Here is an 18,409-nt window from a genome sequence, read left to right as displayed (position 1 = left end):
CTAAAATCTGTTTCCCCAGCCCACTGCAAATACCCCTAAACTGGGGGCAGGTTGGGAGTAGTTTGAGGGTACAAATTTTAAAGTCTCATGGATTGAAGCAGCTTAACTTAAAAGTGTTTCAGAAAACAGGCTCCCAGGCTCTGGGAATCCTTGGTGATGAGACAGCACAGGCTTCTGCTAGACAGGCAAGGTCACAACTGAACCCTAAGTTATTTTCAATCTCTGTCTTCCAGAGAGCCTGGAACCAGGAAAAGAGTACAGGACTAGAAGTCCCCAGGCCCGGGTTCAAGGCTCTGCCCACTCCTCACAAGCTGTGTGACTAAACGAGTTGCTTGACAACTATGAGCTTCATATAAAGAAAGTTGGGATGGTAATTTCTACCCCGCCTTCCCCAGAAGCCTAGAGTGAGCATCAATGAAATCACACACAAGAAATAAATGAATGAATAAATGCACACTGTAAAAGGAGGGTCTAATAATACACGAGTATTCTGAATAAAAAGTTAACATCCCTTTGCAGGTTTTCACTCCCAAGCCCACCCCTCCTCGGGTATACTCAACCGTCAAGAGTTCAGAAGTATCCTTTCACAGTACTTTCTATTCGTTTACATAATTATAAAAGTGTATCAAATATCAATCCCTGAATTAGAAACAGGAATTTTCAAATTCTGTTTAGAATTTTCCTTCTAAACAGGAATTAGAAGTTTTATTCAGATATAATCAGCCTTCTAAATACTTAAAAGGCAAGCTTGCTCACTCTAAAAAGAAAACCCAGTTACTATTTATTTCCATCAATAATCATGCTTCAGCCAATCTTAAGATATGTTGCCATTCAACACCATGGATGGACCTAGAGGGTACTATGCTAAGTGGAATAAGTCAGAGAAAGACAAATAATGTAATGTGGAATCTAAAAGCCAAAGTAAATTAACAAAATAATGAAACGGAAACAGAGTCATAGATACAGCAAAAAACGCAGGTGATTGCCAGAGGCCAGGGCGGACAGTGGCGAGGAGAGAAATATGTGAGGAGGGTTCAGTACAAACTTTCAGTTATAAAATAAATGAGTTACAGCTACTCATTATGCAATGTATAGTATGGGAAATGTAGTTAACAATTATGTAATGTCTTCATATGGTAACAGATGATAACCAGACATCACGATGGTCATTTTGAAATGTACAGAAATATCAAATCACTATATTGTTTACCAGGAATTAACATAGTGTTGTAGGTCAATTATACTCCAAAACAAACAAACTCAAAGAAAAGAGATCAGATTTGTGGCTACCAGAGGCAGGGGACTGGGGAGTTAGAATTAGATAAGGTAATCAAAGGGTACAAACCTCCAGTTATAAAACAAGTTCTCAGGATGCAATGTACAATATACTAAAGATAATTCACATTGCTGTACATTATAAATGAAAACTGTTAAGAGAGTAAATCTTAAGGGTTCTCATCACAAGAAAAAAAATTTTTTTCTTGTGTATTTAAAGATATCTATATGAGATGATGGATGTTCACTAAACATATTGTGGTCATCATTTGATGATGTAAGTAAGTTAAGTTATGTTGTACTCCTTAGACTTACACAGCACTGTACGCCAATTATATCAATAAAATTGAAAATATATGTATCCCATTTAACTTTTAAAAACAAGATACATTAGTTCAGTAACATGACCATCCCTATTTGGTCAGCATACTGAAGTAGTTGAAGGTGCAAGAATTATGCAAGAGTAAACTTTTGATTTTATTAATTCAACATAATCTAGAACTTCAAACTAATTTTCACCATTAGCCATGGGGTTTAGAAATTAGATGTCCAACTAAAATAATGAACTGTCTGTACAAACTCCTCTTGGCCCTAATTGCATAATTAATTGGAAACTGGCTTAATGGCTGTTTTCTTTCAGGGTCCAACCGCCTATGTGCTAACTCGGGAACAAAGTCACTACTTAATATGGAACCCCTGCAGTGGACATTTTTATGGACAATTTGATACTTTCTGCCCCTTAAAAAGTGTGAGCTGCTTAATAGGTCCTGATAATGTAAGTATTACCATTTCCTCTGAAATATGGTTGGTTGACTATTTTTTTTAACTGACCTATTAATTTTAATAATATTTGTGTGCCAGAAAATTTACATATATATGTATATGTGTGTGTGTATATATATATATATGTGTGTATATATATATATATATAAAATTGTTGCTATTCATTCACTAAGTCATGTCTAACTCTTTGCAACCTCATGTACTGCAGCACGTCAGGCTCCTTCTTCCTCCACTATCTCCTGGACTTTGCTCAAGTTCATGTCCATTGAGTTGTACTGGACCTGGTGGCTCAGACAGTAAAGAATCAGCCTGCAATGTAGGAGATACAGTTTCAATCTCTGGGTCGGGGAGATCCCCCGGAGAAAGGCACGGCGAACCACTCCAGTATTCTTGGCTGGAGAATTCCATGGAATGAGGGGTCTGGCAAGCTACAGTCCATGGGGTTGCAAAGAGTCAGACGTGACTGAGAAACTATCACTTTTACTTTTCACACTCAATTAATTATTGAGTTGGTATTGGTAATTAAAGATAGTGTCAAGCAAAGGTACTCTATAAGGCACTGGTTAAAACCATGAGCTATTAGATCTCACTGCCTGAGTTTAAACTCCAATGTCAGTGTTTACCAGTTGTGTATGCTTAGGAAAGTTTCTTAATCTTAAACAGCATCAGTTTCTTCCCCGGTTAAATGAAGGTATTTGCTAGTAACTACAGAGTAGTCGTGAGAAGTAAATGAGATAATCACTACAAAGCAACTATCACACAGTAGCAACCCCGTGTTGGCTCCTGTGACTGTTTTTCTGATCATCATCTACCTTAGGAATCTCTGAACTGACTACTAAAATGATTCAGAAGAATCATTTCAACAGGTAGCCCCAATATATGTATTCTTATTTGTAAATTATATACTTACTTATGTATCGATACACTATTTACATTACACAGAGAAGACATATCTTTCTTAAAGAGAGATAATTAGAGGGTCTAAAATTTCTTCCCGTGTCACTGTGATGTGCTCCGTGCTGTGAAGGCCTCTGGTCTACGGGTTACTACCAGAAGTAGAGACAAGACACGCTGAGCACCCGGCAAAGTACCTGTCTGCCACAGGGATTCAGCAAACGGTAACTATTATTAACCACAAGTGTGAAAAGAGAAGTGCAGCATCCCGTGTGCATGGTACTGTTTTTAATTAAAAGCACAGGGATAATCACAGATGATCTGCTAAGCTCCATCTACATGTAGAGAAGCACTTTAAGGTCATATTAGTAGTCAGGCAGAGTCGGCGGGTACCGGAAAAACCTTGGAAGAATTCCATTCTCTGTCAGAATTATTAGCTCTCAAAACAATTACCGTATGGCTGACCAATTCACATAAAGCCAAGTGCTGTGAGCAGGAAATAAGCCTTTCCTCCTCTTCTGTCAAGACGGACAGCAGTGGTTCAGGGTGCCGGCAGCGGCCAGGACGGAGCCTGCTCGAAGCCTCAGTCGCCCTCCAGAGAGGACCCGCCCGAGGCTCACGCTCTGGGTCCGGCCCCCTGAACCTCCGCTGCCTCTGCTCCACCACCTCCTTAGAGACTGCCAGGCTTTCTCCTCCTTCACTCCTCTGCCAAGAAGTCAGTCCTTCCCATCCATGTTTGTGTTTCCATTCCCACTCCAACACCTGCCTCTGTTAAGTTTTCTCTGTCATTCTCTATAGATATGCTTCTCCAACCCAGCTATACCCTAAACTACCACTGCCCCTCCTTCTCTTCCTTCCAAAATTCTTTAAATTCTATTTATATGCCCTGCTTCCACTTTCTCAGACTTTATTGCTGTTAAGTCTCCCAGTCGTGTCCGACCCTTTGCGACCCCATGGACTGCAGCACACCAGGCCTCGCTGTCCATCACCAACTCCTGGAGTTTGCCCAAGTTCATATCCATTGTATCAGTGATGCCATCCAGCCGTCTCATCCCCGATGCCCTTTTCTCCTTCTCAGACTTTAATCCTCTATAATCTAGTCCTCTTCCCTGATCAGCCTACAGAAATAAACTCTGAGAAGTACCATTGTCTTGCTAATGGATAAATAAGTCCAGTGGTTTATTCTCCTCACTCACTTCTCCTCTTCTATGGCGCATGACACAACTAATCACCTCTTCATGGAAAAAAAAAAAAAAAAAAAAAAAACACTTGCCTATGCTTGGTTTACTAGTAAAGGACTTTTGGTTTTCATTTCTCTGCAACAGCTTCTCAGGTTTCTGCCACTAACTTTTCTTTCCACACTTTGAAAGTAGATTTTCCTGAAAATTCTATATTTAGATTTCTTGCAGAACCACACTTATTATTCATTATAGCTCTATCTAGTTTATCCTGGCAAAAAAAAAAAAGTCATAATTCTATCACTAGCCCAGGAATCTTTGGAACCTGAATCTTCAACTGTTTGCTAGACAGCGAGGTGCTGATCAAAATCTCAAACTCAGGACATCCATAACTCAAGTCATTTTTCCTTTATCTCTGAAAACAGCCCCTCCTCCTGGCCCTCCCACTTCTACAGAGGTCAGGCACTCAGATTCAAACCCCATAACTGTCCTTGAGTTTCCCCCTCCCCTACTTCCTACTTCAATCCTATTAACAGATATTAGTACCAAACGATACAGATACCACCCCTTCTGTTTTCCAGGTCATGTCATTATTATTTCATCCTGCATTACTATAAATAACCAAGTAAATAATCTGTCTCCAGCTCAGTCCATCGTTTGGTCCACTGCTGCCTGGTTATTTCCGAATGTTCAGCTTTCCTCATGCGATGGCTCAGAAAGTACTGAAGGCACCTCACTGTATATAAATCTAAGAATAAACGTCTCACCTTGGATTCTAATCTGACTTCAGCCGTCTTCCCAGTGCTATTTCCGACTGCTTTTCTGCACATTCCCTACCCTACAGCCAGACTGTAGTTCTTAAAAACCTTGCCTTCTTAAAACTACTTGCCCCTATCCCTGTCTAATCTCCAGAGCAAATAATATTCCTGTTAAAACAGAAGGTAGATTTTCATCCCTCTGCTTAAAATACTCCATTGACTTCTTGGCTCACTCCAAAGTCAGAGCCTCAACCTTTACAATGGCCCCCAAGGCTTCTACGACCTGACACCTGCCTGGCCCCATCTTCACTGATCCCTTTCTTGCTTCTACGTGCTCACTCCTCTGAAGTCACTTTGTTCTCTTTGCTGTCTCTCAAACGTGCATTGCATTTGCTATTTCCTCTGCATGGATGACCCTTCCCCTTACCAGACAGCTTAATTCTCCCCTCACTTCATGCTCTCTCCAGTGAAAACATCCGTATGTGTGCGTGTGTGTGTCAGTTATGTCCGACTCTGCGACCCTGTCCAGGGATTCTCCAGGCAAGAATACTGGCGTGGGTTGCCACTCCTGCCTAGCCTCCAATCTCACCTCTTACTGCATAGCTTTCTCTATAACCCATGTTAAGTTTAACTATTGCCACAACAAAACACTAAAAGCTCATCCTCAAACTAAATGGCTTCAGACAGTTATTCTCATGGACCCATCAGTCAGCCAGGATGGTTCTGCTGACAAGGCTGGGAGCGCCCTGCTTCATGCGTTTTTATTCTGGGACTTGGGGCAATGACAGTCAGTGGGGGCACAAGAGGGCAAGCAGGAACATGCAGGGCTTCTTTGGGGGCTGGGACACAGAATAGTGACACCATCTGTTACGCTATGCCTCTCTACTTAGCACAAGTCAAGAGCCAAGGAAATACATTTCTAATTTCTACCCTTTTAGTGGCAGGCTTCCTGGGTGGCTCAGTGGTAAAGAATCCACCTGCTAATGCAGGAGATGCAGGTTCAGTCCCTGGGTCGGAAAGATCCCCTGGAGAAGGAAATGGCAACCCACTCAAGTATTCTTGCCTGGAGAATCCCATGGACAGAGGTATCTTGACGGCTACAGTCCATGGGGTCGCAAAAGAGTTGGGCACAACTTAGTGACTAAACAACTGCCAAGTAACAGGGCAAAGGCTGTGGGTATAGGCAGGGGTGCAGAACCGGGCCAGTGATGCCCTCTCCCACGCCATGTATCGTCTGATATCCCATCTATCTGTTTGTCTGCACTGTCTTCTCATTAGCTACTACGTGCCGGTAGAAACTCTGTTTCATTTACAATTTTATCCACGACTGTATTAGAACTGAGCCTAGATACAAGACGCTTGAAGATTATGTTGAATGGGACAAATTCACCACTCAGGCACACAGTTACAGGTAGTAGTCATGCCTATCACATGCCAACCAGGAGCTGTGCCAGATGCTAATGACACAGTGGTGAATACAGCACGGGACAGAAGTCCTCAGGGAAACATCTCAGTCTAGTGAGACAAACAACGATAAATACGAACAGTAGTAATAAAATAGCTAACAGCTCCTGAGGACTTAGTATATACCAGGCATTGTTCTAAAGAGACGTAAATAAATTAACTCGCTTAATCTTATGAGGTAAGTACTATTATCCCACTTTTATAGAGGAGGTAAGTTTCTAATCACCAGGAACTACCTTATTTCAGCAATCTACATTCAATAGTAAGGTCCACCTTGACTGCAGGAATACAAAAATGTAAGACATGACCCATGGCAACTACGTGATGCCACTGATTGTAAAATGCTTGTCGGTGTTAAGAATCAAAACATGACAAAAAATGGGCAAGCAGTGTGTTGTCTTGCTGTCTCTCTGCTGCCTCTCTCGAAACACTCACATGTGTATACACATACATCTGCCACCATATACACTAAGGTAGTCTTGTCTTTTTTAGATTTGGTTTAATATTCAACAATATGATTCCCCACTACGGATAAATTTTGATGTCACCAAGCCCAAGCTATGGAAATCTTTCTTTTCAAGAAGTCTTCCATATCCTGGCCTTTCCAGTGTTCAGGTATGTATATATTGTTAACAATTAAATGTAGACAGACAGGTCTCCCCTGGTGGTTCAGATGGTAAAGAACCTGCCGGCAATGGAGGAGATGCGGGTTCAATCCCTGGTTTGGGAAGATCCCCTGGAGAAGGAAATCGCAATCCACTCCAGTGTTCTTGCCTGGGGAATCCCACGGACAGAGGAGCCTGGTGGGCTACAGTCCATGGGGTTGCAAAAGAGTCAGACATGACTTAACAACTAATACTTTCACTTTCAAATGCAGACAAAGAAAGGGAGGAATTTGACATGGTTATACTGGGTAGCCCGATACTTTTTGATCCTTAATTCCACTCCTAGGTATTTAGTCTAGGATAATTCTTCATTTTCAAACTCAGTTAAGGCTAATTCCCAATAAGAAACAGACCATCATATGATGAACCCACTATACATACATAAAAGAATAAATTTGATAGAGTCCTGTGATCTAAAAAAATGCCACAAAATATATTTCACTTAATTTTTCAGATGCTGGTCTCAATTCAATAAATTAACTTCATCACGTTTCATGTTGAAACATGAAATCAAAGAGTTCAGGGCATGATCCAGGATGGACTCATTAATTTAGAGGGTCCCGGACATTATTAGATTATAAATAGTAAGCCTGAGACGTATTACTAAAACTTTAAATTTGATAGCTATCAGTTCAGTTCAGTTCAGTCCCTCAGTGGTGTCCGACTCTTTGTGACCCTATGAATCGCAGCAAGCCAGGCCTCCCTGTCCATCACACACATGGAGTTCACTCAGAGACACGTCCATTGAGTCAGTGATGCCATCCAGCCATCTCATCCTCTGTCGTCCCCTTCTCCTCCTGCCCCCAATCCCTCCCAGCATCAGAGTCTTTTCCAATGAGTCAACTCTGAGTAGCCAAAGTACTGGAGTTTCAGCTTTAGCATCATTCCTTCCAAAGAAATCCAAAGGCTGATCTCCTTCAGAATGGACTGGTTGGATCTCCTTGCAGTCCAAGGGACTCTCAAGAGTCTTCTCCAACACCACAGTTCAAAAGCATCAATTCTTTGGTGCTCAGCTTTCTTCACGGTCCAACTCTCACATCCATACATGACCACTGGAAAAACCACAGCCTTGACCAGATGGACCTTTGCTGGCAAAGTAATGTCTCTGCTTTTGAATATGCTATCTAGGTTGGTCATAACGTTCCTTCCAAGGAGTAAGCATCTTTTAATTTCATGGCTGCAATCACCATCTGCAGTGATTTTGGAGCCCCCAAAAATAAAGTCTGACACTGTTTCCACTGTTTCCCCATCTATTTCCCATGAAGTGATGGGACCAGATGCCATGATCTTCGTTTTCTGAATGGTGAGCTTTAAGCCAACTTTTTCACTCTCCACTTTCACTTTCATCAAGAGGCTTTTGAGTTCCTCTTCACTTTCTGCCATAAGGGTGGTGTCATCTACATATCTGAGGTTATTGATATTTCTCCTGGCAATCTTGATTCCAGCTTGTGCTTCTTCCAGTCCAGCGTTTCTCATGATGTACTCTGCATATAAGTTAAATAAGCAAGGTGACAATATGCAGCCTTGACGTACTCCTTTTCCTATTTGGAACCAGTCTGTTGTTCCATGTCCAGTTCTAACTCTTGCTTCCTGACCTGTATACAGATTTCTCAAGAGGCAGGTCAGGTGGTCTGGTATTCCCATCTCCTTCAGAATTTTCCACAGTTTATTGTGATCCACACAGTCAAAGGCTTTGGCATAGTCAAGAAAGCAGAAATAGATGTTTTTCTGGAACTCTCTTGCTTTTTCCATGATCCAGCAGATGTTGGCAATTTGATCTCTGGTTCCTCTGCCTTTTCTAAAACCAGCTTGAACATCAGGAAGTTCATGGTTCACGTATTGCTGAAGCCTGGCTTGGAGAATTTTGAGCATTACTTTACTAGCATGTGAGATGAGTGCAATTGTGTAGTAGTTTGAGCATTCTTTGGCATTGCCTTTCTTTGGGATCGGAATGAAAACTGACTTTTCCAGTGCTGTGGCCACTGCTGAGTTTTCCAAATTTGCTGGCATATTGAGTGCAGTACTTTCATAGCATGATCTTTTAGGATTTGAAATAGCTCAACTGCAATTCCATCCCCTCCACTAGGTTTGTTCATAGTGATGCTTTCTAAGGCCCACTTGACTTCACATTCCAGGATGTCTGGCTCTAGGTCAGTGATCACACCATTGTGATTATCTGGGTCATCAAGATCTTTTTTGTACAGTTCTTCTGTGTATTTTTGCCATCTCTTCTTAATATCTTCTGCTTCTGTTAGGTCCATCCCATTTCTGTCCTTTATCAAGCCCATCTTTGCATGAAATATTCCCTTGGTATCTCTGATTTTCTTTTCTTTTTTTTTTTTTAATTTTATTTTTAAACCTGAAACACTATTAGTTTTGCCAAACATCAAAACAAATCCACCACAGGTATACATACGCTCCCCATTATCTCTGATTTTCTTGAAGAGATCGCTAGTCTTTCCCATTCTGTTGTTTTCCTCTATTTCTTTGCATTGATCGCTGAAGAAGGCTTTCTTATCTCTTCTTGCTATTCTTTGGAACTCTGCATTCAGATGTTTATATCTTTCCTTTTCTCCTTTGCTTTTCGCTTCTCTTCTTTTCACAGCTATTTGTAAGGCCTCCCCAGACAGCCATTTTGCTTTTTTGCATTTCTTTTCCATGGGGATGGTCTTGATCCCTGTCTCCTGTACAATGTCGTGAACCTCATTCCATAGTTCATCAGGCACCCTATCTATCAGATCTAGGCCCTTAAATCTATTTCTCACTTCCACTGTATAATCATAAGGGATTTGATTTAGGTCATACCTGAATGGTCTAGTGGTTTTCCGTACTTTCTTCAATTTCAGTCTGAATTTGGCAATAAGGAGTTCATGGTCTGAGCCACAGTCAGCTCCTGGTCTTGTTTTTGTTGACTGTATAAAGCTCCATCTTTGGCTGCAAAGAATATAATGAATCTGATTTCAGTGTTGACCATCTGGTGATGTCCATGTGTAGAGTCTTCTCTTGTATTGTTGGAAGAGGGTGTTTACTATGACCAGTGCATGTTCTTGGCAAAACTCTATTAGTCTTTGCCCTGCTTCATTCCGTATTCCAAGGTAAATTTGCCCGTACTCCAGGTGTTTCTTGACTTCCTACTTTTGCATTCCAGTCCCCTATAATGAAAAGGACATCTTTTTTGGGTGTTAGTTCTAAAAGGTCTTGTAGGTCTTCATAGAACCATTCAACTTCAGCTTCTTCAGCGTTACTGGTTGGGGCATAGACTTGGATTACTGTGATATTGAATGGTTTGCCTTGGAAACGAACAGAGATCATTCTGTCATTTTTGAGATTGCATCCAAGTACTGCATTTCGGACTCTTTTATTGACCATGATGGCTACTTCATTTCTTCTGAGGGATTCCTGCCCGCAGTAGTAGATATAATGGTCATCTGAGTTAAATTCACCCATTCCAGTCCATTTTAGTTCACTGATTCCTAGAATGTCGACATTCACTCTTGCCATCTCTTGTTTGACCACTTCCAATTTGCCTTGATTCATGGACCTGACATTCCAGGTTCCTATGCAATATTGCTCTTTACAGCATCAGACCTTGCTTCTATCACCAGTCACACCCACAGCTGGGTATTGCTTTTGCTTTGGCTCCATCCCTTCATTCTTTCTGGAGTTATTTCTCCACTGATCTCCAGTAGCATATTAGGCACCTGCTGACCTTGGGAGTTCCTCTTTCAGTATCCTATCATTTTGCCTTTTCATACTGTTTATGGGGTTCTCAAGGCAAGAATACTGAAGTGGTTTGCCATTCCCTTCTCCAGTGGACCACACTCTGTCAGATCTCTCCACCATGACCCGCCCATCTTCGGTTGCCCCACGGGCATGGCTTAGTTTCATTGAGTTAGACAAGGCTATGGTCCAAGTGTGATATATACAAACTGTGTAATATAAAATGTATTCTTTGCTGTGGATCAAATCTTTCCAAAAAACGTTTTAAGAAAAATCACTGTTGAGAAATTCTTCATGGATACAAGGTAACATAAAAGTTTTCATAGGAGAATTATTTGCAGAAGCCTAAGGACTGGAAGGACAGAAGGGGTAAATTATGGTATATATAGTGGAGTATTTTATAGTAGTTACACAAATGAATCCATATTTATGAATCTTAGTTAAGCACACTGAAAATACGTATTTGCTATCCTTTCTAAATATGTTAAAGGGGAAAATAATATGTTCACAGGATAAAACTACTAAAGTTTAAAAAAGTGAAAAGCAATACAGTATACTGTTTAGGGATATGTATATCTGTAGTTAAATCACAAACACAGTTCACTAATTTGCCTGTCTGCACTGACTATAACGTAAACACCGCAAGGGCAGGGAATCTGTTCATACGGGCTACATCCTCTTCACCTGTTTAAGTGTCTGACACACAGTAGGTCTTCAATACATGTTGAATGAAAGAGTGCTGAAAAAAACAAATTCAGATTGTGGTTACTTCTGTGAGAGAAAGGGTAATAAAACTGAGAAAGAACTACACAGCACTGTAATTCATTTGTGATGCTTTATTTAAAAGCAGATCTTGGGTACACTGGCATCTGCGATATTATCCTAACTCAATGAAGAGTTCATAATTTTAAAAAAAATTAGAGAAGGATGTACAGCTATTAAAATAAACTGATTCCTAAAAAATTTCTGAACTGTTTTTTTTTTTTCTTTTATAGCCAGAAGAGCTTATTTACCAGCGCACAGACAAGGTGGCTGCAGCTGAACTGCAAGACAGGTCACATGATAACCCATAAATCCACATGCAGTCTGTCACTAGGAGTGTTACTGTCAAACCAAACAGTTCTCAGCCTCGATCAGTGTGAACAGCAATTAAACTTTAATTTGTGTTTACAAAGTTCCAATGTGGCCTCTAAATCCCAAGGCTCTGGCATCAGCATGGTGCAAGCCACAGGGCAGTGAAGTCCAGCACTGATAGGTAGTTCTCCAGAAACTTCCCCCCAGATTAGAGTTCAACAGCATGCCATGCATGGGTCCCGTGCAGTAATCTCACAATCCTGGGCTTAAAAAGGCCCATTTTGTCCCATCAGTGGTTCAGTGAACTTCAGCTACTTTCTAAACCTAGCACATGGGATTAATAGATGGCTGGTAAGAGCCTGTTTGAGGCCCATAATCCTTATCATGAACCCTGTAAAACAGAACTTTTATTTTCCCAGTTTCACAAGGCTCAAAGAGGTCCCCGTACTTGTCGGGTGTTTAAGGGACTTCTGAGCCCAGCCAGACCTTCCCAGTTCCAAAGCCTGTATGTCCTTTCTGCTGTCTCAGGCCACAGGAAGAGATGCATGTCAAACTGTACAAGATTACAGAGAGCCTTTTATGGTATTATTACTAAAAAACACCCATTTACTCTCAACTCCAAATTTAAAATAAAGTTGTGAGATCCTGAGAACAACTAATTCCTGGGGGGAAAAAAAATCTTGTTTCTTCTCAAAGTTTCAAAATGCTATTTTTGGTACTTTTGTTTATGAGGGAAAAGTCAAGTCAACCCCAAAAAATGGAGCTTTTTTTTTTTTTTTTTTTTCATAAACAGGATTGAAAAAATACTAAAAGAAAAAATCATGGACTGGCGGCCGCGCCATCTGACTCGGTGGAACAGATACTGCACCTCCACACTGCGTCACTTCTTGCCTCTCTTAGAAAGGAACCAAGAAGACGTGGAGGACGACCACAGAGCAGAACTGCTCAAACAGCTAGGAGACTACAGGGTAAGCAGTCCATTTCAAATTGGAAACTGCTCAGTACGATGGGCTTTGGAATCAAAGCGTCTAGATTACTTCCTAAACTATATAGATGAAGCAGCAGAGACTAAAAAATGTGATTAGAAGTTCATAGCTCAAGAATGAACCCACCATTAAATAGCAAAATGTCTCTATAAAACAGAAATATCACCGTTTTTTTGTAGGAGGGTCCTATGAAAATTATCTTTTATAAAATTGCAAGAGTATTACATAAAATGAAAATGTCTGGCTAAATTATGTTAGACTCAACTGAGCATAAAGGTGAAGCCAACTTTCTTGAGCAGACTTTAAGGATCTGACTTTATTCTGATTGCTTTTTGTTACTACTAGGCAATATATATTCTCTGCTGTCAGTAGTGCTGTGTGTTCATACCCTACAGCTGGATACCGAAACCTAGAAAGCAGTGGCAAACTGAAACAGTAAGCCTCATAGGTCAACAGTATGAAACCAAGCTGGACATTTTTAAAATCTATTTATTTTTACTTCTGGCTGCACGGGGTCTTTGTTGCTGCACACGAGCTTTCTCTAGTTGCAGCAAGGGCCACTCTAGCTGCGACGCATGGACTTCTCCTCGCAGTGGTTTCTCTGGTTGCAGAGCACAGGCTCTAGGCGCGCGAGCTGAGTAGCTGTGGTGCACGGGCTTAGTTCCCCACAGCATGTGGGATCCTCCCGGACCAGGGACCAAACCCATGTCCTCTGCATTGGCAGGCGGATTCTTAACCACAGGACCACCAGGAAGGTCCCAAGTTGGACATTTAATTCTATTCAGTGACTAAAACTTACCCTTTAACTTCTAAGGCTAGGTTCCAGCTGCGATGCTTTCAAGTAACAGAAAACTTATTTCAAACAAGCATGAGCATTAACAAATTTTAGGGGTGAGTAGCTATTGGGGCTATACCACATGTCTGTACATCTTCCCACTCTGCCCTCCTCCATGTGATGGCATCATCCACAGACTGGTTTTCCTCATGGGAGCACAGGAATAGTTCCTGGTAGCACTCATATATGGACACACGTGGGCTGGAATAGTTCCTGGTACAGCTCACAAAGGGACACATGTTGCTCTAAGCAGCAGAGAACATCTGTATGCCATTACTCCTTACAAGTTTCCCAGATTATATACCCTCTTTCCTGTAGATCAACACTGAGGCCAGTAGAATGTGTTAATCTACCCTAGGTTCCTGGTACTGCATGGGTTTCTTTCTATGCAAACTCGGGGCTATGAGGAAGAAGGAAGGGAACAGTGGAGGGTGGCTGGGTGATTAACAGGTATCTTAAACATCAAGTCAGTATGTTAGCAATTAAAACACTTAGACTCTCTCCATTTTCTATAATGCTAATATATAGCTGAATGGAAAAACAAAGCTAAATAAATGACTTTAAGACCCAAAAGGAAGACTTCCTACTTAGAACTGCACATACTTAATTAGGGGGAAAATACAGTGAAAACTTCACATTCAATAATGATTAAAATGTTGGTTGTTTTGTTTTCCTGCAGTTCTCTGGATTCCCCCTTCACATGCCATACTCTGAGGTGAAGCCTTTGATTGAAGCTGTGTACAGCACTGGAGTACATAATATTGACGCTCCTAATGTTGAATTTGCTTTAGCTGTGTATGTCCACCCATACCCCAGAAATGTTTTGTCTGTCTGGATCTATGTTGCCTCCCTTATACGAAACAGATAATACTTCCCTGTATGTTTTATATCATGTAAAATTTATAATTAAGATGTGAGAATATTTTTTTAAGTGCTCTTGATCTGTAAAAGAAAATACTTGCAAATAATGAAATAAAATTATCATGATTTTCAAAATGTGCAAATTTAGTAGTCTGCCTTGTCTCTGCCACTCTGACCCTAAATTCAACTGTGACAACTCAGAGTTCCTATGACCTTTATAGCTCTATGCTTTCACACTTGGCTCACCTTCTACTGGGAATGATCTTCTTTGCCAGTAAGATATCCTATGCACTTAGATAGAAAGAATTAATATTGTTAAAATAGCCATACTGCTCAAAGCAATCTATAGATTTAAGGTGCTCACTATCAAATTACCCTTGACATTTTTCACAGAACTGAAACAAATAATCCTAAAATTTATATGCAACCTCAAAAGACCCAGGATTGCCAAAGTAATCCTGAGGACAAAAATCAAAGCAGGAGTAGCAGTCCTCCCAGACTTCAGACAACACTGTAAAAGCACAGTAATCAAAACAGCATGGTACTGGCACAAAAACACACATATAGATCAACAGAACAGAACAGAGCCCAGACATAAACCCACACACCTTTGGACAAGTGATCCTCAACAAAGAAGGCAAGGATATACAATGGAGAAAGACAGTCACTTCAGCAAGTGGTGCTGGGAAAGCTGGTCAGCATCACGGAAGTCAATGAATTTTGCACACATACTCACACCGTGAACAAAAATAAACTCAAAATGGTTTAAAGACTCAATCTAAGACATGACACCATAAAACTCCTAGAAGAAAACAAGGTAAAACATTCTCTGATTTAAATCATAGCAATTTTTTCTTAGATCAGTCACCCAACACAAAAGAAATAAAAAATAAACAAATGGGACCTAATCAAACTTACAAGATTTTGCACAACAAAGGAAACCATTAAAAAAACCAAAAAGACAACCTATGGACTGCAAGAAAACATCTGCAAATGGCATAAACAACAAGGGCTTAATTTCTAAAAGCTAAAAAACAGCTCATATAGCTCAGTATCAAAAAACCAATCTAATCAAAAAGTGGGCAGAAGACCTAAATAAGACATTTCTTCAAAGAAGACATACAGATGACAAACAGGCACATGATGAGATGTTCAATATCTCTAGTTGTAAGAGAAATGTAAATCAAAATTACAATGAGGGACCACCTCACACAGGTCAGAATGGCCATCATCAAAAAGCCTGTAAGTTAATGCTGGAGAGGGTGTGGAGAATATGGAACCCTCCTACACTGTGAGATATAAATTGGTGAAGCTACTATAGAGGTTCTCTCTAAAAAAAAATTAAAGTTATCATATGATCCAGCAATCCCCAAAAGAGATGAAAACTCTAATTTGAGAAGATACATGCCCACTTATGTTCACAGAAGCACTATTCACAATAGCCCTGAATGGCAACAACCTAAATGTCCACCGACATGTGAATGGATAAAAAAGATGTGGTACACACAGACAGTGGAATATTACTCAGTCATTAAAAAGGATGAAGTGTTGCCATTTGTGGCAACATGGATGAACCTTGAGATTATCATATTAAGTAAGTCAAACAAAGACAAATATCATACCACTTATATGTAGAATCTAAAAAATAAAACAAATGAACTTATTTACAAAGCAGAAACAGACTCACAGACACAGAAACCAAACTGAAGGGAGAGAGGGATAAATTAGGAATACAAGATTAGCAGATACACCCTATTACATATAAAACAGATGAAGAACAAAGACCTACTGTACAGCACAAAGAACTATATTATCTTGTAAAAACCTAAAATACACTATTCATCTGAAATTAACAATACTGTAAATCAACTTTACTTCAATTTAAGAAAAAGAGGTATCCAGGGAGGGTAATTAGGTTATAGAGCACTCAGGATAGAGCCCTCAAGTTGGGATTTAGTGCTCTAACAACAGACAGGAGAATTTACTTCACTTCTACACCATGCATGGATACAATGAGATGTCTATCAACAAACCAGAAAGAGACCCCATGAGACACCAGATCTGCCAAAATCTTGACTCTGGACTTCACAGCCTCTAGAAATGTCAGGAATACATGTTATTTAAGCCACCCAGATTATGGCATTCTCTTTTAACAGCCCAAATCAACTAATCAAAAGTCAGGTAATATTAAAAAAAAAAAAAACACTAAATATATGTACTGACATGGAAAGTGGTACACAAAATAGAAACATGTAAAACAGGATTTCTCAACAGCAGCACTATTGATTTTGCTTTCTTCTATGAAATCTTTCTTCTATGCTTTCTTCTCTGCAATCACCCCGTTTTTTCCATCTTTTAAAGGTTAAAACCTTGAAGCTTTCAACAGCTAAGCCAAATATCTCTCTTGGCAAATGTCACATCGCACTTGAAAATATGTGGGTTATTTTCAAATATCTTTTGATGCTGGCTTCTAAAGTGAGAAGACTCCTTATGATTTCAGTATCTTTAGACCATGAAATTTTTGCTCCTTGTTTTCATCCCTAGATATGTTCCAGGGTCTCCTGCTTTATAGTCTAAGGGAACTTGAATAGAATTTGTATCCTGCTGTTGTGTGAAAACTGTTTAAATCTTAATTATGTTGTATTGGTTCATAGTGCTTTTCAGGTCTACCATATCCTTCTACTTTTATATCTAATCATTCTATTCATTTTAGGGAGTTTGATACTGAAAATCCAACTAAAAATCTTAATTTATCTACTTTAAAAAATAATTGTTACAGCAGACCTATATGCAATTTTGTCCCATATTTTCCAGCTCAGTTCGGTTCGGTCACTCAGTCATGTCTGATTTTTTGCGACCCCATGAACTGCAGCACGCCAGGCCTCCCTGTCCATCACCAATTCCCCAAGTCCACCCAAACTCATGTCCATTGAGTCGGTGATGCCATCCAACCATCTCATCTTCTGTCGTCCCCTTCTCCTCCTGTCCTCAATCTTTCCCAGCATCAGGGTCTTTTCCAATGAGTCAGCTCTTCACATCAGGTGGCCAAAGTACTGGAGTTTCAGCTTCAACATCAGTCCTTCCAATGAACACCCAGGACTGATCTCCTTTAGGATGGACTGGGTGGACCTCCTTGCAATCCAAGGGACTCTCAAGGGTCTTCTCCAACACCCCAGTTCAAAAGCATCAATTCTTGGGCGCTCAGCTTTCTTTAGAGTCTAACTCTCACATCCATACATGACTACTGGAAAAACCATAGCCTTGACTAGATGGACCTTTGTTGGCAAAATAATGTTATCATACTTCCATAATTTAAAAATGAAAAAAAAAAAAGACAAGGATGCCCACTCTTGCCACTTTTATTCAACATACTATTGGAACTCCTGGTCACAGCATTAAGACAAAAAAAAAAAAAAAAAAAGCATCCAAATTGGAAAGGAAAGGTTAAAAGTGTCACTGCCTGTAGATGACATGATACTGTATACAGAAAGCCCTTATGGCATCACTAAAATACTATTCAAACTATTTAATTCCACACAGTTGCAGGATTCAAAATTAGTATTTGTTGCTCCTTAGTATCCACAGGAGATTGGTTCCAAGACCCTCTGACACCAAAATTTTCAGATGTTCAAGTTCTTTACAGTTGGTCACATGCATTTGCAGGTTCTACACCCACGGATCCAATCAACCACAGATTGTGAAATATTCTCCAACCGTGTTTGGTTGTATCCACAGGTGCAGAAACCACAGAGAGGGAGGGCCAACTGGACAGATATCTGTTGCATTTCTATATGGTAATAACAAACTATCAGAGAAATTAATAAAACAATCCCATTTACAACTGCATCAAAAAGAATACAAAACCTACAAATAAACCTAGCCAAAGAGGTAAAGTACAAGCTATGAGACACTGATG

General features: G+C 40.2%; 1 protein-coding gene across 4 annotated transcripts in view; it reads left to right on the top strand.

Annotated features, from left to right (window-relative positions):
* The window catches only part of CC2D2A (coiled-coil and C2 domain containing 2A), a 131,544-nt gene extending 116,913 nt beyond the window's left edge, over positions 1–14,631 (top strand). For all 4 annotated transcript variants that reach the window (XM_044945624.2, XM_006054939.4, XM_044945626.2 and 1 more), the window contains 5 exons: positions 1,916–2,050; positions 6,845–6,967; positions 11,733–11,791; positions 12,605–12,779; positions 14,312–14,631. In XM_044945624.2, coding sequence (XP_044801559.2) covers positions 1,916–2,050; positions 6,845–6,967; positions 11,733–11,791; positions 12,605–12,779; positions 14,312–14,500 — 681 coding nt within the window. In that variant the 3' untranslated portion in view covers positions 14,501–14,631. The remainder of the gene's footprint in view (positions 1–1,915; positions 2,051–6,844; positions 6,968–11,732; positions 11,792–12,604; positions 12,780–14,311) is intronic.
* The last annotated feature ends 3,778 nt before the right edge of the window (positions 14,632–18,409 follow it).

This window comes from Bubalus bubalis, chromosome 7 (genome assembly GCF_019923935.1).
Source record: "Bubalus bubalis isolate 160015118507 breed Murrah chromosome 7, NDDB_SH_1, whole genome shotgun sequence".
In the NCBI taxonomy this organism is placed as follows: Eukaryota; Metazoa; Chordata; class Mammalia; order Artiodactyla; family Bovidae; genus Bubalus; species Bubalus bubalis.
This window is presented reverse-complemented; position numbering and strand designations above follow the sequence as displayed.